Raw genomic sequence first — 27,912 nt, 5'->3', positions numbered from 1 at the left:
GCATATAAATCTTAAAGCAATCAAACTCACGGACTTGAGACGTGACTTCTTAAGCTTCTCGGAGTGGCAATAACACAACCCTTTCGGGATACTTCCCTCTGATACCAACTGAAACGTACCTTACTTTTAACTTTAAAATTTAAATAAATAATAGGGAATTTTTTATTTTATTTTTTATAAATATTTTCTTCTAACTTCAAACCATGCAACATAACAACTAATAATTTAAAAACCTCAAATGCATTAAAATTCATAATCGTCAACCACCTAGTATGTCAATTTTAAAATAATCCAAAAACTAAAATTCAAAATAAGTCATAAAATTTTTAAATCACAATCCTCAAAATCTTTACTTTAAAGCTTTAAATCTTACACTAATGCGGAAAATAAAAGTCCCTCAAGAGTGTACTACCGGACCCGATCCACTCAAGCGTCAGTGCTTCCCTCAAAATCATCGTCGCCTACGACCATTCAAACCTAGTTAGTCTAATGACTCATCACGTTTTAATTATACATAACAAATAATACATATACAGGCACATGAAGCTTTAAAATAATCCTTAATAAAATAAGCTGGCATAAAAACTCGTAATCATATATCATATTATTAATCATTAAATCTTAAAGCTTTTCATCATCGTATATCATTTTTGGGTGAAATTTCAACCTTGAAAGTGACTATCATATGTCATATTATCATGGTCGACTGATCAGTCTAGCTATACCAAGTCCTTGGGGGTGGGGCATCAGCAACTCTCATCATAGGGCTGTGGGCAAATATGAAAGTACAATTGTCGGCCTTCCTTTGGGGACTTTTCCCGTAAACAGACTCCCTTTGAGGTATTTTTCCTCACGATATCTCCATTATACCTTTGGTGTCACAGTCTATTCATATCATTCAAAATATTTTTCTTTTTCTTTTATTTATAAAATATCGTGTCTTTTAAAAATAACATTTAATGGGAAAATCGTACAGTCTTTGCATATATTATAAAATATCATATTTTCATCATAAGAATTTTAAAATATCATTTAGCATGTATTGTAATTCTTCGGGACACTGTCGGACCTCTCGAACTACTCGGGAGGTAAAACGACCATTTTACCTCTAGACTTCGGACTTCCCAATTTCGACCTTTTCATACTTTTCTCGACTCAAACCTATCATGAACCATCAAATAAGCTTAAATACGACTTCTAATATTTTCTTAGACCTAAAACCGAGCCTTTCGATTTATTGATTTAATAGCTAAACCGTGAAGCGTTTTAAACCCGAATAAATTCAAAACTAAATATTTATTTCCCAAATTTTAAACCTAATCTTTTCATCCCTAAACTACCTCCGTGAACCAAGAACCAGCCTCCGTGAACCATTTTTCGAACCCCATCTCCCTTCATAGCCATTCTCGAACCCATCATCAAAATCTCAAGCCGTGTGCCCTATTTCATCGAGCCACCCTCGAGTCCTCTTGGGGTGACCAAGCTCTAGCCTACTCTTTTGGACCCTACCTGGACTGACCTGGACCAGCGCACCAGCCCCAACAACCCATAGCCGAGCCAAGCGCACCAAGAATGAGAAAACCCTAGTCGCGACACACTCTTTTCTCGAGCCACCGTTCCAGCCAAACTAGGAACCCCTCTAGGACAACACCAGATTGTGTTGAACCAGCCCCCGACCGGCCCTAACACTGCGCACAGCCCTCGCCGAGCATTCCATAACCGAGCCCTATCCCAATTCATGAAAACCCTAAACGCTAGCCTCCCGAATACAGGCGTTCTGTATCGGACCTTACTTTTAAACTACTTAAAATTTGCGGAAAAATAAGAATTTTCATAAATGAATCGTGAACCTTCAAAATTCGATAAAACAAACTGTCCATCCCCAAAGTAGTTGCATAAAAGATCTCAAAGTAAAGTTTGCCAAATGTATTTGCTTAAAATCTCATAACTAGTAACATAAATCAGGGTACTTTTAAACATTTCATAAAACTTAAAACTTGGCGGTCCTCGGGTTTAGCCTCCCGCCCAGTCCAAGTCAGCTAACTGGTCCACATCTCTCGTCTCCTCAAATGCATCCTCACCTTCATCGATCAAGTCTAATGAGTCTAAAGACTCAACACATATAAACTGGAAGAAGCAAGTAATACGTAATAAAAAAACACATGCAACTTTAAACTAGAACATACATACTTGAACTTCAACATGCGTGCAAAATCTTGATCTTACATATTTTACATAGACGTGCCATAACGTGAAACTTTCTTAAACATGCTTGCATACTTGTACATGCTTGAACATACATAACTTCATCATTTTGCGTAGAGGCATGTTTCAAAGCAAGTGACCCATACATAAATTCGCCCGATCAGGCTAAACCACTGTACTGGGCTGACAGGAAAAATCCACTGCCACATACATGAGATTCCCGTTCATGCTTTAACGGGTGGATTGGTCCCTGGTCATGATTTACCACTTTCCAATCCTAATCTAAACCCGTTCATGATTTAACGGGGTGGAGAGGTCCTCGGCCACGTTCACCGACTTCCAAACCCATTCACAAATTGGTCACATGACATTTAGCATACCTCCAAAACTAGTATTTTCTTTGCTCGTCGAACATACTTACTTACTTAGCGTTGAGGGATTCGTTGGATCTCGCTTGGGGTCACTGCTGCACATACTAACATGATTACATGCACTTAACTTTCATAGCTTAGACGTAGGTACTCGTGCTCACCACCGAAGTAATTAAATAGCTTATGACATTCTAGGTCACTCGGGACTTGACCTCGTTTATTCATACTAACCATGACATCAAACCCCGAAACAAGCTCTAAAATGATGATGTGAAAATTTCTCAAAAATAAAAGAAATGAACTCACTATTGAACTTGAAAAGAAGAAAGAACCCAAACACTCTATCAGATGGGGCCGCGCTCGGACGGTAATATATTACCGCTCGAGCGCCAGGTCTTCTGGACGCCTACCCTCGGACAGAAAGAGCGGCGCTCGGGCGGTAAAATATTACTGCGCAGGCGCCGAGTCTTCTTGACTCCGCGACTCGAAGCTTAATACTATTCAAATTCGATTACATTGATGGTGAACAACGCCTTCAGACTCATCCTATGATGCTATGGCACTGGCTCGACTCCACAAAACATCTCAAAAGACGACGCACACCAAACAAGCAATAAATCCGTAAACTCAAATTTTGACACCAATTGTTTCCTACGATTTCTAATGCAACCAACGACTTTCGACACGAAACGAAGCATCAAAATTCATCCCAAACTCATACTCCATACACCAAAATACAACAGCGATCACCCGACGGTTTCCAACGAAGCCTGCAACAAAATAAACTTCAAGAACACATGAATAACATATTTTTCAAGAAACGCAGTTTGAGCAGTTCCATGAAAATCATCATAACTCTTTCAATTTTTATCCAAATATTTCGAATTTTATATCAAATTGAAGGTATCAAAAATTTCTACGTTTCATACGTTGAAAGATTTCCCAAAATCTCGAACAAAAAATCGCAGTTTTTAAAAGAATAGCAAAAACGAGATTTTCAGATCCAGAAACGTTCAAAATGTGATCTAAACAATTTCTGGTCAAACTTTACACATCGCACATGTATTTTACGCATAAAAACAACGCAACATATACTATTACATGATCGACGTAGGAAAAATAGAATATACGTGCCTTTTGATATTTAAAACTCACAATACGGCGATATCGAAGCGGAGACGGAGCGAGGATTGATCCGAAACGATTAGTGGCTTGTTTTGCTTGCACAAAATACACGTGAATTGCAGGGAAATTTTTAGAGAGATGGGCGGCTGCTGAAGGTTCTTAGAACCCTAAAATTTTTGCTCTTAAAATAAAAACTGAAGAATGAAAGTGGATGTGTATATGTGTGTTGGCGTGTGAGTGTGTGTGCATGTGTTAGGTGTGTGTAAAAGTGTGAGTGTGTGGTTAATTAGTGGAATAAAAATTGGCTTAATTAGCCAATTACTTTGCTAATTAAAATACTAACTCTATTAACAAATAATTAAAATGCTAACCCCTAATAATCTTGAATAACATCTCTTGGTTTTTAAAAAATAAAAATGCATAAGTACTACATCCTTAAATGTTTTAAAAATCTTAAAATCGCCTAATAATTAAATTAGGCTTTTAAAATGCTACAATTAAATAAATTATTAAAATTTCGCATCCTTAACTTAAAATAAAATATCACATTTTAAAATTGTCAAAATAGTCACCGGTCTCTTTTCCTCGATCCTGCATCGAATAATCGCCTGAAACATGAAACTTGAGAAAACATTTTAACGTGCATCACATGAACATAAATAATTTAAAACAATGCAATTTAAATAAATCATGACCACTAAAAATCATTTTAAATTTAAATAAATGATTTAACAATTAAATAAATGCATGGGTTTTACGTGTACTGATTTTTGAGCCCTACAGTTCATCCCCTACTTATATAAATTTTGTTCTCGAAATTAAATCTTACCAAACAACTCCGGGTAGCGATTCCTCATGTCTGCTTCAGTCTCCCAAGTGGCTTCCTCCACTGATTGGTTTAGCCACCGGACTCTGACCAACTTGGTCACCTTGTTCCGAAGTCTACGCTCCCGTCTGTCAAGGATTTGGACAGGACTTTCCTCATATGACAGGTCTGGAGCAAGCTGCAACGGCTCATAAATCAAAACATGCGAATGATTCGCTATGTACTTTCTCAACATCGAGACGTGGAACACATTGTGTACTCCGGCCAGATTCGGCGGAAGGGCAACATGATAAGCTAGTGTCCCAACTCTGTCAAGAATCTCGAATAATCCAATGAATCTCGGACTAAGCTTGCCTCTCTTCCCAAATCTCATAACACCCTTCATGGTTGCTATCTTCACGAAAACGTGATCACCCACGGTAAACTCTAGATCTCTCCTCCTCTTGTCAGCATAACTCTTTTGATGACTCTGGGCGGTCTTCATCCAGGCTCGAATCATGACCACCACATCTGCAGTCTGCTGAACAATCTCTGGACCAAGCTCTGACCTCTCACCAACTTCATCCCAATGAATCGGCGACCTCCATTTCCTCCCATACAATGCCTCGTATGGGGCCATACCAATAGATGATTGAAAACTGTTGTTGTAGGTAAACTCCACTAGAGGTAGCTTCGATTCCCAAGTCCCATGGAAATCGATCATACAGGCTCGCAATAAATCCTCTAAAATCTGAATCACTCGCTCAGATTGGCCATCTGTCTGAGGGTGAATAGCTATACTGAATAGCAACTTCTTCCCCATGGCTGCATGAAAACTCTTCCAAAAGGACGATGTAAACCTTGGGTCCCTGTCAGACACAATAGAGACTGGGATTCCGTGCAATCGGACTATCTCCCTAATCACTACAAGAAAAATTCCATACGTTGTCGTAGCCCTTTTAAAACTGTTGTTAAAGCCAGTGTTGTTAAATGGTTCGCTCAAAGACAAAGGTTTTTCACCGTTGTCGTAGCTACAATTTGCGATGGTTTTGAAAACCGTCGCAAATGAAAACCGATGTCGTAGCTACAATTGCGACGGTTTTGATAATCGTCGCAAATTATAATTGCAACGGTTTTGAAACCGTCGCAAATGATATTTGCGACGGAATGCATGTATAAACTGTCGCTACATTTAGCGACGGTATTCATGTGCACAACCATCGCTACTTAGCGACGGTTTAGTACCGTCGCTAATATTTTAGGTAAAATAAAAAAAATTAAGAATTTAATAAATCTGTGTTGTGAATTGGTACAATCATTTAAGAGATAAAAAAATTTAAGTATTGTGAAGTGATAAAATCGTGTAAGAGATAAAAATTTTAATTGTTTTGAAGTTGTAAAAAAATCGTGTAAGAGATAAAAATTTTAAGTATTGTGAAATAGTAAAATCGTGTAAGAGATAAAAATTTTAAATGTTATGAAGTTGTAAAATCGTGTAAGTGAGAAAAATTTTAAGTGTTGTGTAGTGAAGTGGAAGAAAATGGAGCGAATTTACAGGTATTTATAGAGAGCAATAGAAGAAAATGGAGGGAAAGTTAGGCGGGATCGAATTTTTGAAATTTGCGACCGTTGTCTTTCAACCGTCGCAAATATCAGCAACAGTTTTAGCTAAACTGTCGCTAATATTAGCGACGGTGTAATCTTAATCGTCGCTAAGTTCAAATTAGCGACGGCTTTACATGATACTGTTGCTAACTTTAGCGACAGTTTGAATTAAACCGTCGCTAATTTCAAATTAGCTAATTTCAAATTAGCGACGGTTTAGTTAACTTTGTCGCTAACATTAGCGACGGTTTTATGAAAACCGTCGCTAAATAACGTTGTGTTTTATTCTAAACAGACCCTAATCGACAACGGTTTTTCGAAAACCGTTGTCGATTGTCCAAAAAAACACGTTAATAGACAACGGTTCATGAAACCGTTGTCATCAACGTTCAAAGACAACGGTTCTACAGAACCGTTGTTATTGACCCTAAAAACCATTGTCTTTGATCCCCAAAGACAACGGTTTTATAAAAACCGTTGTCTTTTGATTAAAAAATGATCTACGACAACGATTTTAGTTAAAACCGTTGTTAAAAGTTTTTTAACAACGGTTTTAGTTAAAACCGTTGTCGTATGTGTGTTGTTGATTCTGAAATTTCTTGTAGTGAATATAGAGCTCCGCATACTGCGTCATGGAGAAAGTCGTCTTTACTGGCAAGAAGTGCGCTGACTTAGTGAGTTGATCCACTATAACCCAAATAGCATTTGATCCCCTGCCTGACCTTGGCAATCTAACAACGAAGTCCATGGTGATGTTCTCCCATTTCCATTCGGGGATAGGGAGTGGATTAAGCATCCCTGCTGGCCTCTGATGCTCTGCCTTCACCTGCTGACTAGTGAGACATTCAGACACATATCGACGGATGTCTCGCTTCATACCTGGCCACCAATACAAAATATGCAGATCCTTGTACATCTTAGTACCACCTAGGTGAATAGAATACGGAGATGCATGTGCCTCTGTCAAGATATCTTCTCTGATCGAATCAACACTGGGCACCCATATTCTACCTCTGTATCTTACAATACCATCAGCCACTGTGTAGATTACACTGCCTTTGGCCTCATCCTTCAGTCGTCATTTCTGTAACTGCTCATCTGAGGGCTGACCTGCACGGATTCGGTCAAGCAACGAAGACTGAATTGTCATATTAGACATCTTAGGAGCCCTGCCCTTAGGATAAACCTCAAACCCAAATCTCTGAATCTCTGACTGAAGAGATCTCTGTACTGACAACTGTGCTACGACTGCAACTTTACGGCTCAAGGCATCTGCCACAACATTAGCTTTCCCTGGATGGTAGCTAATTTCACAATCGTAGTCTTTTACCAACTCCAACCACCGTCTATGTCTCATATTCAGCTCTTCCTGCGTGAAGAAATTCTTGAGACTCTTGTGATCGGTGAATATCTGGCATTTCTCGCCGTACAAGTAGTGTCTCAAAATCTTCAAGACAAAGACAACGGCGACTAACTCAAGATCATGAGTCGGGTAGTTCTTCTCATGCACCTTCAACTGCCTGGAAGCATGAGCTATAACCCGACCAAGCTGCATCAACACTGCGCCTAACCCGAGCTTAGATGCATCGGTGTATAACACAAAATCTCCCTGCCCTGCTGGCGCGGCTAATACTGGCGCTGAATAAGAGCTTGCTTCAAAGGATCGAAGCTCTTCTGACACTCGCCACTCCACATGAACTTAGCATTCTTCTTTGTCAATTAGGTCAGTGGCACTGCTATCGACGAAAATCCCTGAATGAATTTCCTGTAGTAGCCTGCTAGGCCTAGAAAACTGCGAATCTCTGAAGTATTCTTCGGCTCAACCCATTCCTGGACTGCTGCTACCTTAGCTGGATCCACCTCAATACCACTGCTAGATATTATATGGCCCAAAAACGCTACCTTCTCTAACCAAAATTCACACTTAGTGAATTTCGCGAACAGCTTGCGACTCTGCAAAACCTGCAACACTGTACTCTGATGCTGACTCTGCTCTTCATCGCTCTTCGCGTATATGAGAATGTCGTCAATGAACACTATGACGAATTGATCAAGGTAGGGCTGAAATACTAGGTTCATGAGGTCCATGAATATTGTTGGAGCATTCGTCAGTCCAAACGGCATCACTAAGAACTCGTAATGCCCATACCTGGTTCTGAAGGCTGTCTTATGAACATCCGCATCTTTCACCTTCAGCTGGTGATACCCCGATCGAAGATCTATCTTTGAGAACACTGTAGCTCCCTGCAACTGATCGAACAAGTCCTCGATTCTTGGAAGAGGGTATTTATTCTTGATCGTTACCTTGTTCAGTTCTCGGTAATCGATGCACAACCTCATGCTCTCATCCTTCTTCTTTACAAAGATCACTGGTGCACCCCAAGATGAGAAACTAGGGCGGACAAATTCCTTGTCAAGGAGCACCTGAATCTGCTGCTTGAGCTCTAACATCTCAGCTGGAGCTAACCGGTACGGTGTCTTGGAGATTGGCACATTGCCTGGCATAAGATCAATAGAAAACTCCACTTCTCGCTCTGGTGGAAGACCTGTGACATCATCCGGAAATACGTCAGGAAAGTCTCTGACCACTGGTACATCAGTTAATGATGGAGTGGGTACGTCAGGTGCAGAAACAATGATGGCCAAGAAAGCCTGGCCACCCTTGTGCATAAGTCTCCGCGCTTGCATGCAAGAGATCAAGCGATGGAAACTCCTCCATCTAGTTGGCTCGAAGAGAAAGTGCTTCATGCCCAAAGGTCTTACCAACATTGACCTTTTCTAGAAATCGATAAGATCTCTGTTCTTTGTCAGCCAATCCATTCCCAAAATGATATCAAACTCTGGCATCGGCAACACAATCAAATCGACATACACTAGGTGGCCTTGCAGCTCGAAATCGATGTCCCTGACCACGCTAGTAGCTGACAATTCTTCCCTGATGGGACTGTCACCGAGTAGCTCACGTCGAGTCCAATATACTTGACGTCCAGGTGACTAGCGAATGTCTCTGAAATAAAAGAGTGGGTGGCTCTTAAGTCTATCAGGGCCTTCGTGGCAACTCTCTTTATGCAAATATTTCCTGTGAGACGTCATCACAACTCAAAAACTTATATCCCAACAATTCTAATCTTAACCTCAAGCACAGTAGAAAACCACTACCCAAGTCATCAAAATACTACTAGCACACTAATAATCCCAAATAAAATTTGAAACATGCATGGCAAAACAATAATGCGCTTATTTAAATAAGTTTAACGATCAGTAATGTCGTGTCTGGGTTCGCCTCTTGAGCATGCATGGCTAACATTCTGTCCTGAGTTGGCTGCCTCCACTGTTGGCAGTCCTTTAGCATGTGATCACTGGCTCCACATTTAAAGCATTTGCCTGATCCGTATAAACACTGGTGGTTGCACTTCGGGCGCACCAGGTGCTCACTCGGCCTCTGTGGCGCATTCTGCTGTGGCATAAGACCCTTGCCCTTTGGCGTTCCCTGATATGGCTTCTTCCCTGGCTGTCCCTGGAAAAACTTCTTGAACGGAGGTCGCTGTTGATGTTGTTGCAGCGGCTGTGGAGCCTGATAGGGCCTCTTGCCCTGTCTGTCAGCCTCAATATCCCTTTGATCCTGCTCTGCCGCCAAAGCTCTAGACACGGCAACTGCATATGTAGTAGAACCAGCAACTCGGACATCTCGGCATAAGAGTGGCCGCAACCCATCCATGAAATGACTCAACTTTCCTTGGGCATCATTAGCTATTAGGGGTACAAAGTGACACCCCCTTTCAAACTTCCTCACGAACTCAGCTACTGTCTCCTTGACGCAACGTCATGAACTCCCTGGTCAGTCTGGATCGTACTTCTTCCGTGAAATACTTGGAGTAGAATACCTCCTTAAATCCACTCCCAGTCAGTGTTTGTAAGTTAACTGACACTGATGCATTATCCCACCACATTCTGACGTCTCTTGCCAGAAGGAATGTGGCACACCTGACTCTATATGCATCTATCAGTTCGATAAAGTCAAAGATTACCTCGATGGACTTAACCCATCCCTCGGCTATCATCGGGTCAGTGGTCCACGAAAACTCCTTAGGATTCATCCTCCTAAACCTTTCATACACCGCCTCTGGTCTAGGCCTAGTCCCTGCATCCACTGTCATCTGGTTCCCCGCAAACTGTGCGAAGAACTGCGTCATACCTGCGAGCATCTGCGCCTGTATATCCGGAGGTGGAGGTGGAGGAGCGTCTCTCCCCTCCTCTCGGGCCTCCCTGTTCTCATCCCTTACTTCTCGGTTAATTATGCTTCTAGGAGGCATACTGTTCCACAATTTACCCAACACGTAAACCCAATGTGCATGAACATAATATCAATAGCATAAGATGCACGTAACTCGAACTTAAAACATGTTTGCTTAATACATATCATAATTCAAAACCTTAAAACTTACAGACTTGATGTGTGACTTCGTGAGCTTCTTGCAACTGGAAGTAGGCATAACCCTTTACAAGAACACCGCTCTGATACCAACTGTAACGTACCGTACTTTTAAACTACTTAAAATTTGCGGAAAAATTAGAATTTTCATAAATTTCCATCCCCAAAGTAGTTGCATAAAAGATCTCATAGTAAAATTTGCCAAAGGTATTTGCTTAAAATCTCATAACCAGTAACAAAAATCAGGGTACTTTTAAAAATTTCATAAAACTTAAAACTTGACGGTCCTCGGGTTTAGCCTCCCGCCCAGTCCAAGCCATCTCACTAGTCCACATCTCTCGTCTCCTCAAATGCATCCTCACCTGCATCGATCAAATATAATGAGTCTAAAAACTTAACACGTATAAACTGTAAGTAGCAAGTAATACGTAATAAAAAAACACATGCAACTTTAAACTAGAACATACATACTTGAACTTTAACATGCGTGTAAAAGCTTGATCTTACATACTTTACATAGACGTGACATAACGTGAAACTTTCTTAAACATGCTTGCATACTTGTACATACTTGAAAATACATAACTTCATCATTTTGCGTAGAGGCATGTTTCAAAGCAAATGACCCATACATAAATTCGCCTGATCAGAATAAACCACAGTACTGGGCTGACAGGAAAAATCCACTGCCACATACATGAGATCCCCGTTCATGCTTTAACGGGTGGATTGGTCCCTGGTCATGATTTACCGGTTTCCAATCCTAATCTAAACCCGTTCATGATTTAACGGGGTGGAGAGGTCCTCGGCCACGTTCACTGACTTCCAACCCCATTCATAAATTGGTCACATGACATTTAGCATACCTCAAATGCTTAAAAGTATTTTCTTTGCACGTCGAACATACTTACTTGGTGTTGAGGGTTTCGTTGGGTCTCGCTTGGGGTCACTGCTGCACATACTAACATGATTACATGCACTTAACTTTCATAGCTTAGACGTAGGTACTCGTGCTCACCACCGAAGTAATTAAATAGCTTATGACATTCTAGATCACTCGTGACTTGACCTCGTTTAATCATACTAACCATGACATCAAACCCCGAAACAAGCTCTAAAATGATGATGTGAAAATTTCTCAAAAATAAAAGAAATGAACTCACTATTGAACTTGAAAAGAAGAAAGAACCCAAACACTCTAACAGATGGGGCCGCACTCGGGCGGTAATATATTAACGCTCGAGAGCCAGGTCTTCTCGACGCCTACCCTCGGAAAGAAAGAGCGGCGCTCGGGCGGTAAAATATTACCGCTCGGCGTCGAGTCTTCTGGACTCCGCGACTCGAAGCTTAATACTCTCCAAATTCGATTACATAGACGGTGAACAACTCCTCGAGACTCATCCTATGACGCTATGGCACTGACTCGACTCCACGAAACGTCTCAAACGATGACGCACACCAAACAAGCAACAAATCCGTAAACTCAAATTTTGACACCAATTGTTTCCTACGATTTCTAATGCAACCAACGACTATCGACACGAAACGAAGCATCAAAACTCATCCCAAACTCATACTCCATACACCTAAACACAGCAACGATCGCCCGACGGTTTCCAAAGAAGCCTGCAACAAAATAAACTTCAAGAACACATCAATAAGATATTTTTCAGAAAACGCAGTTTGAGCAGTTCCACAAAAATCATCATAACTCTCTAAATTTTTATCCAAATATTTCAAATTTTATATCAAATTGAAGGTATCAAAAAGTTCTACATTTCATATGTTGAAAGTTTTTTCAAAATCTCGACCGAAAAATCGCAGTTTTTAAAAGAACAGCAAAAACGAGATTTACAGATCAAGATACGTTCAAAATGCGATCTAAACAATTTATGCTCAAACTTTATACATCGCACATGTATTTTACGCATAAAACAATGCGACACATATTATGACATGATCGACGCAGGAAAAATAGAATATATGTGCCTTTTGATATTTAAAACTCACGATACGACGATACCGAAGCGGAGATGGAGCGATGATTGATCCAGAACGATTAGTGATATGTTTTACTTGCACAAAATACACGTGAATTGCAGGGAAATTTCAGAGAGAGGGACGGCTGCTGAAGGTTCTTCGAACACTAAAATTTTTTCTCTTAAAATAAAAACTGAAGAATGAAAGTGGATGTGTATATGTGTGTTGGCGTGTGAGTGTGTGTGTGTGTGTTAGGTGTGTGTAAAAGTGTGAGTGTGTGAGTTTAGTGGTTAATTAGGGGAATAAAAATTGGCTTAATTAGCCAATTACTTTGCTAATTAAAATACTATCTCTATTAACAAATAATTAAAATGCTAACCCCTAATAATTTTGAATAACATCTCTTGGTTTTTAAAAAATAAAAATGCATAAGTACTACATCCTTAAAGGTTTTAAAAATCTTAAAATCACCTAATAATTAAATTAGGCTTTTAAATGCTACAACTAAATAAATTATTAAAATGCAACATCCTTAACTTAAAATAAAATACCACATTTTAAAATTGCCAAAATCGTCACTGGTCCCTTTACCTCGATCTCGCATCGAATAATCGCCTGAAACATGAAACTCGAGAAAACATTTTAACGTGCATCACATGAACATAAATAATTTAAAACAGTGCAATTTAAATAAATCATGACCACTAAAAATCATTTCAAATTTAAGTAAATGATATAACAATTAAATAAATGCATGGGTTTTACGTGTACTGATTTTTGGGCTCTACAGTTCCTCCCCTAATTATATAAATTTCGTCCTCGAAATTAAATCTTACCAAACAACTCCGGGTAGCGATTCCTCATGTCTGCTTTGGTCTCCCAAGTGGCTTCCTCCACTGATTGGTTTAGCCACCGGACTCTGACCAACTTGGTCACCTTGTTCCGAAGTCTACGCTCCTGTCTGTCAAGGATTTGGACAGGTCTTTCCTCATATGACAGGTCTGGAGCAAGCTGCAATGGCTCATAACTCAAAACATGCATAGGATTCGCTAAGTACTTTCTCAACATCGAGACATGGAACACATTGTGTACCCCGACAAGATTCGGCGGGAGGGCAATACGATAAGCTAGTGTCCCAATTCTGTCAAGAATCTCGAACAGTCCAATGAATCTCGGACTAAGCTTGCTTCTCTTCCCAAATCTCATAACACCCTTCATGGGTGCTATCTTCAAGAAAACGTGATCACCCACGGCAAACTCTAGATCTCTCGTCCTCTTGTCAGCATAACTCTTTTGACGACTCTGGGCGGTCTTCATCCTATCTCGGATCTTGACCACCACATCTGCAGTCATCTGAACAATCTCTGTACCAAGCTCTGACCTCTCACCGACTTCATCCCAATTAATGGCGACCTGCACTTCCTCCCATACAATGCCTCGTATGGGGCCATACCAATAGATGATTGGAAACTGTTGTTGTAGGTAAACTCCACTAGAGGTAGCTTCGATTCCCAAGTCCCATGGAAACCGTTGTTGATTAGCTTCAACAACAGGAATCGTTGTGGATTGGGGTGTTTTTTTGGATAAACGACAACAAATTTTGCTAAAACCGTTGTGAATTATCGTGTTTTTTTGAAAAATGACAACGGTTTTCTAGATTGGTGTGGTTTTTGGACAAACAACAATGGTTTTAGCTAACCGTTGTTGATTAGCATGTTTTTTTTAGAAAAACGACAATGGTTTTAACAAAAATCTTCGCTACCATTGCTATTTTAAAATTGCGACGGTTTTATTTATAAATCGTCGCAATTTTAATAGCCACGGTTTTACCAACAACCGTTGTAAATTATTTATAAATATTAGCGTTTTCGGTCTAATTTCCTCCAACCGCTTCACATCTATAATAAATTTTTCTCTTTTAGACGATTTTAGTTTCGATTTAAGGCAAGTTTTTTTGCTTCAATTCTTGGTAAATTTCTAAGTGTTAGTTAAGATCATGAATATTGTTAGTTTAGTCGGATTACAAGTTTTTTTGGTAGATTTATTAAATTATAAAAGTAATTTTTTTTATTTACTGAAAAATTAGAGACAGATTATGTCTAAACCGTCACTAATTAGAAAAGATGTTTCTCTAAACCATCGCTAATGAGCGACGGCTTAGTAAAAAATCGTCGCTAATTTTAGTGACGGTTTATCTAATGAGCGACGGCTTAGTCAAAACTATACCGTTGCTAATTAGCGACGGTGACGATTTTTGAAAAACAGTCGCAATATGATAGCTACGACAATGGTTTAAAACAGTTGTCGTTGAACGCACTTTCAACAACACTGTCAGTTACAACAGTTTTAAATGACCTGCGACAACGGATAAAATCCGTTTCTTTTAGCGTTTTTGTTGTAGTGATCTATAATTTTCATGTTGAAGAAATTTGTTAGTTCGAAGAGAAAACAGAGTTTCAAACAAAAAAAAAAATATGCGCATCTTTGCAATGATACGCACACTCGGGCGCCAAACTCTGCCAAACAACTAATGGACAGCAACATGCATGCGGCTGCATGCGATATCGCGCACCAGCACCCATTACCTTAGCTGCGATTTAAGGTTGGTAAGCACGTATTTCAGGTAATGATTCTCTTTTCTTTTCTCTCTACCTGGAAAGAAATGTAAGGAATTCAAGTTCTATTGTCCGAATCTATCTCGAAAAGTTGTCGAAACTTAAAAAAAATTATATATTAGGATCCTCATGTTGAGATCATTCTTTCGAGATAATTTTCTCTTGGATTCAGCACTTTTATTTGTTGAATTGCTGGAATAACATATATTTTAATTTGAAATCAATATATGTGATAGAATGGTTGACGAAAAACTAAATGTTAAAGTTGGAATTGAATTATATTATGATTTCAATTTTATATGAATTTTCAAAGTTTCAAAAAATTCTGGAACATGAAATTTTGATTATAAATTATTAAATGCGTATTAATAATTATATAACTATGAGTTATGAAGATAAATATATTAAGATATATAATGTGATCTAATCGTCCTCATAATGTAATGGTTAAACTGAATAGCGCAATAGCGTAGAACGAATTGATATATTCAAATATGCTATTAGAGTTGCATTGAATGAATTCATTGATTGAAATGAATATTTTGATTGCGTAAATTGATTTTCTGTTTGGAGATCCTAATATCGGATAGAGCTACATTAAACTGGGGATGCAGAATTGAGGTATATTGTGACCATGTAACATACGACATGCATATGTGTCATATGATATATGATTGATTTGAATTAAAGTATATGTGTCTCTATACCATATTTTTGATGTGGCATACATGACATTCATGATTGGTAGATCGGTGTATAAAATAAATATTTTGGTTAACACAAATGATTTTATACATACATCGATACATGGCATGCACGTTGAGCTATGATCCTTGTATACCTTGATATCTTTGGATTTTGATTAAGGGGTTTTGAGGGCGATATTGTGTTTGATATTTTGTAGACCGTAAAAACATAGCCATTCGTGGCCCCTATGATTGATTGGTTGATATTTAGGATTTGATGGCGCTTTGCTGACGCTACCATACGGATATTTTCTTATACATGACCAAGGTCGGTGTGCTTACTCGAGCATTGATTTGATAGAAATTCGATTGATTTTGACACATGCTCACCCTCAAGGGGGATGTTGTTGTCTTTCTGTGTGAACTATGGAAGGTACTACAGGTTATCAGGAGACCAAAGATGATATTTCTATAGGGAGTCACATCTGGGTTGAGGTTGAGTAGTCTGCCTAAGTGTATATATATATATCTATATACCGGGACTTATCCCGTGGATATGCGTTGGTTTTGTGCATTAGATTTCAATCATGTGTGGACTTATCTTATGTTGTGATATATTTAGATGAGACTTTATTATATACTATTTTTAGTATTATAATCATATGTGTCAGATTTTGGGCTCATAAATAAAGAAAAATTTTATTTTTTCTCCGTTGTAATTAATTAAATGATACGAATCCTCGTACGAATGAAAGGCAAGCATGAATATAGAAATCGCACCCTCAATTCAATAACAAACAAGGAACGATTATGTTGTCCCGATCTTTTGAAATAAATAACGATTTTGTGATATTCACCTCTAAGCGATTATTACTTAGCAACAAATATCAACGATAAAACAATTGAATTTCAAACGAACCTTCAAAGAACTTGTTTTGACAATCCGTGCGAAGAACAATCGACAAACGCCACAAAGATGCAATCTTTGATAAGTTTGATTTTGATAAACACAAAGCACAAGCCTTGCAAATTGAGAGAAATCTCCAATAATTTGATATCAATCTTCAATGATTTCGTTCATCCCCCTTACAATACATTATATAAACAATAAAAATAAGAAAAGTTGTGTGAAAAGGCTTAAATAAGATAACTAGCAACTTTGACACGGAAGTGCGCCAAAAGACCGCGGGTGCGGTGCTTGTTTGACCGCGGGTGCGGTGTAGCTTCGGAAACAGACCGCGGGTGCGCTAATGATTTGACCGCGGGTGCGGTGCAGCTTCGGGAAATTTTCTTAAATTTGATTATCATGGACCGCGGGTGCGGTCCCTGCTTTAGCGCGGGTGCGCTGGACCTTCGGCAATTGCACTTTGAATAACATTCCAAAGACCTCCAATATTATTCCCATGATTCCCAACCTCTTCTAATTTAGTCATCCAATTTGTAGATCCTCCTCGGTAGTTCATCATGAGTCCTTGAAGTGCTTCTTTAAACTTCTTGCTACGTCCCCTCGTTATAGGTCCTTCGGGCAACTCCAACGACTCTCATGCTTTCTTTAGTGCTTGATCAACCACGTTTGCATCATTCTCCCTTTCTTGAAAAGGATTTGTCCTCAAATCTTGATCATCTCCTACATCAAACAACGAAAGATCACTAACATTAAAAGTAAAACTGACATTGTACTCACCTAGTAGGTCTAATTTGTAGGCATTGTCGTTGATCTTTTCAAGCACTTGAAATGGTCCATCACCCCTAGGTAAGAGTTTCGAACGTCGCTTTTCTGGAAATCTTTCCTTTCTTAAGTGCAACCACACCCAATCTCCCTTTTCAAAAACCACTTTTTTCCTCCCCTTGTTGGCTTGCTTCGTATATTATAAATTCTTCTTCTCGATGTTATTCTTGACCTTCTCATGCAAACTTCTAACGAATTCAGCTTTCTTCTTGCCATCCATGTTCAACCTTTCACTCACAGGCAAAGACATCAAATCCAAAGTAGTTAAAGGATTAAAACCATAAACAATCTCAAATGGTGAATAATTCGTAGTAGAATGCACGCTACGGTTATAAGCAAACTAAACAAATGACAAACATTCTTCCCAATTTTTCAAGTTCTTTTTGAGTATAGCACGCAAAAGTGTTCATAGAGTTCTATTAACAACTTCAATTTGTCCATCCGTTTGAGGATGACATGTAGTAGAAAACAACAGTTTAGTGTCAAGCTTAGCCCACAAAGTTTTCCAAAAGTAACTCAAAAATTTAACATCACGGTCAGATACAATAGTCCTAGGCATACCATGCAACCTCACGACTTCCTTAAAGAACAAATCTGCAATGTTGGATGCATCATCGGTTTTATGACAGGCAATAAAATGTGCCATTTTAGAGAATCTCTCACCAACAACAAATATTGAATCTCTCCCCTTCTTAGTCCTTGGCAAACCTAAAACAAAATCCATAGAAATATCAATCCAAAGTTCAATAGGAACAGGAAGTGGTGTATACAATTCATGTGGTTGTGTTCTAGACTTAGCTTGTCTACAAGTAATGCATTTTTCACAAACACGTTCAACATCACGTTTCATATGTGGCCAATAAAAATGCTCATGCAAACAACTCAAAGTTTTAGCCACACCAAAGTGCCCCATCAAACCACCACCATGTGCCTCCCTCACAAGTAATTCACGAATTGATGACTTAGGAATGCACAATCTATCTTCTCTAAATAAAAACTCATTATGCAAATAAAATTTATCATGTGGACCATGCATACATGTTTCAAATACTTCCTTAAAATCCTCATCCATCGCATACAATTCTTTCACATATTCAAATCCCAAAATTTTTGAATCCAAGGTAGAAATTAGTACGTACCTCCGTGATAGTGTGTCGGCCACTACATTATCATTACCTTGTTTGTATTTGATTATGTAGGGAAATGTTTCTATGAATGCCACCCACTTGGCATGCCGCTTGTTCAGTTTCTGTTGCCCCTAAGGTACTTTAGAGACTCATGATCGGTATGGATAACAAACTCCTTAGGCCTCAAGTAGTGTTGCCACATCTCCAAAGTCCTCACAAGCGCGTACAACTCCTTGTCATACGTTGGATAGTTCAGTGCTGCTCCATTAAGTTTCTCACTAAAGTACGCCACTGGTCATCCTCCTTGCATCAAAACACCTCCAATACCTACACCTGAAGCATCACATTCAATTTCAAAAGTATTAGAAAAATCAGGCAAAACAAGTAAAGGCGCATTAATTAATTTTTGTTTAATAATATTAAAAGACTTCTCTTGCTCCTCGCCCTAATGGAATGGAATGTTCTTCTTAATCACCGTCGTCATCGGTGCCGCCAGTGTGCTAAAATATTTTACAAACCTCCTATAGAAGCTTGCAAGACCATAAAAGCTTCGAACTTGACTAACATTAGCAGGCGTTGGCCAATCTCGAATAGCACTTACCTTGTCCTCATCAACTTGTATCCCCTGTGAACTTACCACAAAACCAAGAAAGACAAGTTTGCTTGTACAAAAATCACATTTCTTAAGATTAGCATATAAATGTTCAGCCCTAAGTGTTGTCAGTACAAGTCTCAAATGCTCAACATGCTCTTCTAAATCTTTGCTATACACAAGAATATCATCAAAATAAACCACAACAAATTTCCCTATGTAAGCACGCAAAACATGATTCATCAACCTCATAAAGGTACTAGGAGCATTAGTTAAGCCAAAAGGCGTGACCATCCACTCATATAACCCATATTTGGTTTTAAATGCCGTTTTCCACTCATCACCTTCCCTCATTCTAATTTGGTGATAACCACTTTTTAAATCAATCTTACTAAAAATACATGCACCATGCAACTCATCTAACATATCATCTAGTCTAGGTATGGGATGCCTATACTTGATGGTTATATTATTGATTGCCCTACAATCTACACACATTCGCCATGATCCATCTTTCTTAGGAACTAATAAAACAGGTACAGCACAAGGAGACATGAACTCACGCACAAAACCCCTATCTAACAATTCACTTACCTGTCGCTGAAGCTCCTTAGTCTCATCCGGATTGCTTCTATAAGCTGGACAATTTGGCAATGCACTTCCGGGCACAAAATCGATTTGGTGCTCAATCCCCCTCAATGGTGGTATTCCTTAAGGTAGCTCCTCCGTAAATATATCATCAAACTCCTGCAAAAGGGGAACAACAATGCTCGGAAGATTTCCGGCTATATCACTTGTGTTAAAGAGAATCTCTTTGTAAAGAATCAACACAAGTGTATCATGTGTGTGCAACAATTGTTTCATATCACTCTTTTGGGCCATATATGTTTTCTTTTTGACCTCTTTCCACTCATTTTCTTTTCCCTCTTTTTTTATCTCTATGGTCATCTCATCATTTTTTTTATCACTTATTTTTTTGACCATATCTTTTTCTTGTTTGTTTAAGGCCACCTCACTTTTCTTTTCACTCTTTGTTTCGGCCTCATCTCTTTTTTTCTTTTGTCGTTGGTCTTCCATGATTTGTTCTGGGGACAAAGGAAGTAAAACAATGGGTTCTTTCTTGAGTACAAAAGAATATCTATTTTTAAACCCATCATGTGTCACTTGCCTATCATATTGCCATGGTCTCCCTAACAAAATATGACAAGCATGCATTGGCACCACATCACATAACACCTCATCAATATACTTCCCAATCGAAAATGCAACCAAGACTTGTTTGTTCACTTTCACTTCAGCACAGTCATTCAACCACTGTAGCCTATATGGTTGAGGATGTTTCAAAGTAGGCAAGCTCAATTTTTCAACCATCTCAAAACTAGCAACATTGGTACAACTTCCTCCATCTATAATAAGATTGCAAACCTTGCCATTGACAAAACACCTAGTATGGAATAAGTTTTCCCTTTGGTTAGTTTCTTCTTCCTTGACTTGGGTACTCATTATACGCCTAGTCACTAATGCTTCGCCCACAACTGCCTCATATCCCTCATCAGGATCCTCTAATGCAGGCATCTCATCTTCATCCTCTCCATCATCTCCCTCACTATGAGATTCATACTCCCCATAATTATTCAACACCATCACTCTTTTATTGGGACATTGGCTAGCAATATGGCCAACTCCTTGACACCTAAAACATTTAATATCTCGAGAACGATTAATAGTAGTTTCAGGTTTACCTTGCACTCCTTGCTTAGGCGCCTCCTGTTTAATGTCAACTTTGGGTTTGACCACTACCTTGCTTTCTTCACGTTTAACAACGTTGGAACGCCAAGGTGTTGATGTATTCCCATATTGTGTGGTACGGCCAACTTCTCTCCTCTTGAGTTGTTGCTCCACTTTTATCGCCATCTGCACCATTTCATCTAGATCCAAGTAATGTCTAAGCGCCACTTGGTCTTGAATTTCCCTGTTCAAACCACACAGAAAACGAGCCATAGTAGCCTCACTATCCTCATCTATGTTTGCTCTAATCATGACTACTTCCAACTCTTTATAGTAGTCCTCAACACTCTTCACACCCTGTCTCAAAGTTTGTAACTTCTTAAACATTTCTTTATAGTAGTGATTTGGTACAAACCTCTTCCTCATTACGCTCTTCATCTCAGCCCAAGTTTCTATAGGCCTCTCATTGCATCTTCTCTTAGTGGTCACTAATTGATCCCACCAAATAAGTGCATAATCAACAAATTCAACCACGGCCAACCTAACCTTCTTTTGTTCGGAATAATGGTGACAATCAAACACGAATTCAACTCGCTTTTCCCATTCTAAATAAGCCTCTGGATCCGACTTACCATGGAACGACGGAATTTTCATCTTAATGCTACCTATGTTATTATCTTCCTTATTCCCATCATCGTACCTACCCCGTAAGGCTTCTCTTCTTCCCCTACCAAATCCTCTACCTCTTCCGCTCCTACCCCAGTTCTCGTTTTGACTCTCCTCTTCTACTCCTAATTCATAATCATCCTCTTCTTCTTCGACTGTACCCAAACCTTTAGGTTTAGATTTATTTTCACTAGTGCTAACTTCAAGCCTATCCAACCTCTCATATAAAGGATCCAACTCGGCCCTCATCATTCTACTAAAATGCCCAAATAACGCCTCCATTTGAACCTTAGACAACCCCTGGTTCGAATTTTATCCTACTTCTCTCTCCATTTTACTTTCAAATTTTGTACCTGTAAGCAAATGTTAGTAGAAATAAAAGATGTTCCTCACCCAAATTCTCACAATCACTCCAAAGAAATAACACTCGCACTCAAATATATTCACTCGAATGTGATAGTTCTCTCAAAGATGTGATCAATCTTTATATTTGTATACCAAACTATCAAGATTCAACTCGTAACACTTGCAACTATCTCACTTGGATTGCACAAAGCCAAGAACACTAGAATAACACAGATTTGAAAACAGAACAAAGGATTACACATATCTGAAAACAGAAACGAAAGAATAACACAGATCTGATAACAAAATGAAATTTATATTTTTCTTTTCTTAGATATATATTTTTTATATATATATAGAAAGATTTGACAAAAGAAACGAAAGGATACCACAGATCTGATAACAGAAAAAATTTTTAGACAGATCTGAAAATTAAGAACAAGATACTTATTTGAATTTCAATGAGCCAAAGCTCTGATACCAAATGATATGAATCCTCGTACGAATGAAAGGCAAGCATGAATATAGAAATCGCACCCTCAATTCAATAACAAACAAGGAACGATTATGTTGTCCCGATCTTTTGAAACAAGTAACGATTTTGTGATATTCACCTCTAAGCGATTATAACTTAGCAACAAATATCAACGCTAAAACAATTGAATTTCAAACGAACCTTCAAAGAACTTGTTTTGACAATCCGTGCGAAGAACAATCGACAAACGCCACAAAGATGCAATCTTTGATAAGTTTGATTTTGATAAACACAAAGCACAAGCCTTGCAAATTGAGAGAAATCTCCAATAATTTGATATCAATCTTCAATGATTTCGTTCATCCCCCTTACAATACATTATATAAACAATAAAAATAAGAAAAGTTGTGTGAAAAGGCTTAAATAAGATAACTAGCAACTTTGACACGAAAGTGCGCCAAAAGACCGCGGGTGCGGTGCTTGTTTGACCGCGGGTGCGGTGTAGCTTCGGCAACAGACCGCGGGTGCGCTAATGATTTGACCGCGGGTGCGGTGCAGCTTCGGGAAATTTTCTTAAATTTGATTATCATGGACCACGGGTGCGGTCCCTGCTTTAGCGCGGGTGCGCTGGACCTTCGGCAATTGCACTTGAATAACATTCCAAAGACCTCCAATATTATTCCCATGATTCCCAATCTCTTCTAATTTAGTCATCCAATTTGTAGATCCTCCTTGGTAGTTCATCATGAATCCTTGAAGTGCTTCTTTAAACTTCTTGCTACGTCCCCTCGTTATGGGTCCTTCGGACAACTCCAACGACTCCCATGCTTTCTTTGGTGCTTGATCAACCACGTTTGCATCATTAACTCTAATCAAACTAAATCATAATAACGATTAGAAGTTAATGGCCCCACATTATCTATACGAGATATTCAGTTTCTTATCGTGGATCTCATTCAGGAGATTGATGATGGTAGTTGATTCCAGTTGATCATTCGTAGGGATTTAGAAGAACGATCAACTCCATTAATCCTGAATTGGTTTGATATCCAGTGTTCTTAAACGCAAAGGTAAATCAATTATAAAACGACTAAGTTAATATGGGACGAAACTTTTAAATTTTTTGAATATATCATGATTATTAGTTTGTAAAATTGAAACAAATAACAAAAATAAATGTTTGGTTGAATTTTCTATTCAAAAATAAAAATTACCTAGTTTTATATAAAAGTAATGCTATATGTACAATCAAATTTGTAAAACAATTCTTAGAACACAAAAAATTCATTACAAAAATTTTGTTTATCAAAATGTAACGATAAATTCAATACAAAATATCATGAAATAATAGTAAAATCTCACGATATAAATTTTATGATATAATTGTTGTAAATATCGTTTTAACGATAAATTCATTGTACCTTTAATATTATTCATTATATAATTCTAAATTGGAAACTCATGGAGTCGTAAGTGGAATATTCCATATTAACATTCCACGTCTCGTCTTATATATATCACGAGTGGCTTACATCCCAATCCATGTTATTCGATATAGAATTCTTAATTATCATCACATTAATTTTCTTGCTTCATTTTTGTAAGGAACCAACTTTTGCTATTTTTAATTTGCAGGCACATTAGGTAAAATCTCAAATTTAACATAATAGTTTGTAAATTACGATATTCATGTAAAAACATGACTAATCAAGCCTTATACAACTCAACCAAAAAAATGTTGGCATTTTTCTTTTATAGTTACATTTATTAAAAGAGTTGTAACGAATGCGGGTAACATACACTTGCTAAAATATGCTACTACAAATTTATGTATTTAGAAGATTGTATTTTTATTACATGAAAATTTTCTAAACAAAATTTAACTAAGAATCAATTTAAATCGACTCACTGTATGTATAGAACTTTGACACTGAAATGTATTGGCCTCTAGATTCATAATCTTGGGAAAATATTAAGGAGCAGTGGCCAGGGACGGATCCAGGAATAAAAGTTGGGGGGGCTTGAAGTCAATATGATAAGTTATATATTATTAAAAAAAAATTTACATTATATCGTTCAACGAAGTTGTGCCCTACGAGATTTTAAAACATAAAATTCATCAATAATAGAATTTACATCAATATGTTTAGCTAAATCTCGTTCAATATAGAGTGTCAAACAATCGGCAAGAAAGTCATCCTCCATTTTATTGCGAAGTGCCGTCTTCACATGCTTCATTGCTGAAAAAGCCCGCTCAGTAGTGGCAGTAGACACAGGTAATGTCAAAACAAGATGAATCAATCTAGTCAACATAACATAAACACTTGACCGTCCACTCTCGGTCAATTGCTGACACAACTCAACAAGTGTAGAAACCTTTAAATTCTGCATCACATCAAGTTTATAATGTATCAATTCATACTCCAAAGCAACAATTTCTTGATCTATGAAATCTCCAGGATAAAACTTCTTCGCAAGCTTGCAAATATCATCACTGTTAAATGAGTCAAATGAATTTTTAGGATCTAAAGCTGTACTAAGAGAAAGAAGTTCCACCGATGACTCATTGAACCGAGTATTTAACTCCATCAAAATGAAATCTATTGCTGCATTAAAAACATCAAAGTGGTAATGATGTTCTATTGTAGTTTGCCGACAGGAACGTCCAATCTTATATAGACAATCAAGGTCAGGTACATCAATTTCATTTCTTGAGAAAAAACTTTAACTTCCTGAAGAAATTCATTCCACTCACATTCTCTAAATTTTTGAAGGCAAGTTTTGGTAGTAGTGACAAATGTGATAGCAGTCAAAATGTCTTGAGATTTTCTTTGAAGAATTTGACAAAGAGTATCTGTTGTTCTCATAATTTTATGCATTAAGTGCAAAATAAACACAAATTCAAAGCTTGCCATTTTCTGTAAATCCCCCGAACTTCAGCCTTAACTCTTCCATTTGGAGAATAATCACTGAGAACTTCAAAAACTTTGCAAGTTGCAGTGTACATACCTATCAAGCTTTTTACCGAATCATAGTGAGAACTCCAACGAGTAGCTCCTGCTCGTTGCAAATTACCAATCTGGTTTGCACCACTTCCAGAATCACGTTCTCCAATTGACAACATATACTCAATTTCATTTCTCTGTGCAGTATGTAATTCAGCAATGCGCTTAGTAGAAGAAGTGACAATATTAACAATATTGTCCAAATGAGAAAAGAATTCCCAAATAACACTAACATCCTTAGCTGCAGAAACCAATGTCAGTTGTAAACGATGTGCAAAACAGTGGACATAGTATGCATAGGGACAATCTTTGAGAAATAATGTTTGAAGTCCATTCCACGCTCCACGCATATTGCTAGCACCATCATATCCTTGGCCTCTGATTTTGTTAACATGAAGATCATGATGAACAAGAACATTTGATATCTCATTTTTCAAATTCATTGAGGTAGTGTCACTAACACTTTTGATGGCAAAAAATCTTTCTGTCAAAATCCCATGATTGTTCACAAACCTCAATATAATGGCCATTTGCTCTCGTTTAGATATATCTCGGGCTTCATCAACAAGAATACAGAAGTATTTATCTCCAACTTCTTCACGAACCATCTGTCGTACTCTATTGGCCATAATATGTAAAATCTCTTTCTGAATTTCTGGAGCGATATATTGGGAATTTTTTGGAGCATTCTCAAGCACAACTTCATCAATTTCTATATTCATTTTTGCAAAAGCCTTCACCAATTCAAGAAAATTTCCACGATTAGATGAAGATAGAGATTCATCGTTACCTCTAAAAGCACAACCTTGAAGTGCTAGCCAACGAACAGCTACAATTGAGGTGCTCAAACGCAGACGATTTTTCTCTTTTTCCTCTTTAGATTGTGCATGCATCACTTTATCAATATGTTGTGAGGGCCTCATCAAATTTTCAGCCCTTCTCTCACACATAGTATGAGATGAAGAAGCTGCAGAACCAATATGGGCAAGAAAAGCACATGTTTTTCCTTGGTTTACCCTTTTCCAATTGTCAAATCCTTCATTGACCAATGCCGAGATATTAGATGAATTAACATCATTCAGGAAAAGAAAACAATAGAAACAATATGCCTTATTTGTTGAAGGCGAGTACTCCAACCAATAAAATTTCTGAAACCATTTTTTCTGAAAACGACGATTCATGCTTCCAAATTTTGTACCTGGATACTCCAACATATCTGGTTGATAAGGCCCCATATTTAGATATGAACGTCTTATCTCATCTCGTACATTAACATGATATTCACATATCTGTTTTTTTTTCCTGGATCTCGTTCAATAATAGTAGACGAAGACTGATGATCGTCTCTAGGAGAGGAACATGAAGGAATTTGGATATTGGGAAATAGAAGACTTTCACTGGATTGATGTTGCATTGTAAGGACCGTAGGAATTGAAGTATCTTCACTAGCTTGACGATCTCTCTTCTTAAAGAAAGAGGATATCAATTTTTTTCCTTTCTTTGCAGCAGATTGATATTCCATTTTGAAATAGTTCAATTTATAATCCTAAACAAGAATAAAATAATTATTAACCAAATAAACAAGTAATAGTCACTCAACAACTCAACAACAAACAATCAAGAAACCACAAATCACATACAGAGAAGCTATAAAAAACAAAATAAAAAATGTATAGCCGATTCTTACCTGGATTGTTGCCTTGCCGATGAGCAATTCGATTTCTTCGGGAGTCCGCAATTCTATTCTGTCGCTAAAGGGCTTGGGACTTGGGAGAGAAATTTTGTAGAATTGAGGTGGGGCGGATCAGAGGATAAATTTGGTCTCATCCTTGTAAATGGACGGGACTTGATTGCACTAAGACAATGATGTACGACGGTTTTTGAAACAACCGTCGAATAGCGACGGTTTTTCAAAAAACAGTCGCTATTAGCGACTGTTTGAATAAACCGTCACTAGTAGCGACAGTGCAATTAAAACCGTCGCCGATCCAGATCGGCGGCGGTTTTACTAAAACCGTCGCAAATATTAGCGATGGTTTTTGAAAAACCGTCGCTAAATTATTAAAAAAGTGGGCTGGGCTACAGCCCAGTACAGCCCTAGAATACATCCGTCTCTGGAAGTGGCAACGATCGCAAAAATCATAGAATAACAAACTGTTAGAGTAGATGCCCTGCAAGCCAACGGTTGGCTAGGGATTTTATTGACTCAGTTGTAATAAACAATCTTTATTTTAATATAATTTAACTTTTTATTGTCTTATTATACTTTATCTGTATACCCATGCAAACAGCATAGATAAAGTCCTTGATTATGCTTTAATACAAATGAATCGTAATTCGATGTTGAAACTCATTTGTAAACACTGCATATTCTAAATTCGTTCCTAGTCGATTCAGCCGCCTAAAACAGGGATAAAGGCC

At 38.1% G+C, this 27,912-nt stretch overlaps 1 protein-coding gene across 1 annotated transcript; it reads right to left on the bottom strand.

The window, feature by feature from the left end:
• Positions 1 to 22,231: 22,231 nt before the first annotated feature.
• On the bottom strand, positions 22,232 to 26,726 carry LOC142554657 (uncharacterized). Its single transcript, XM_075665321.1, has 3 exons — positions 25,382 to 26,726; positions 24,623 to 25,092; positions 22,232 to 22,276 (listed from the first exon to the last, which is right to left on the bottom strand). Exons 1-3 carry the CDS (start codon positions 26,724 to 26,726, stop codon positions 22,232 to 22,234), a joined length of 1,860 nt encoding a protein of 619 aa, XP_075521436.1.
• Between the last annotated feature and the right edge of the window lie 1,186 nt (positions 26,727 to 27,912).

The sequence above is a fragment of the Primulina tabacum genome, chromosome 8, assembly GCF_025594145.1.
Source record: "Primulina tabacum isolate GXHZ01 chromosome 8, ASM2559414v2, whole genome shotgun sequence".
In the NCBI taxonomy this organism is placed as follows: domain Eukaryota; kingdom Viridiplantae; phylum Streptophyta; class Magnoliopsida; order Lamiales; family Gesneriaceae; genus Primulina; species Primulina tabacum.
The sequence above is the reverse complement of the archived record's forward strand: the minus strand, read 5'-3'. Positions and strand labels throughout refer to the sequence as shown.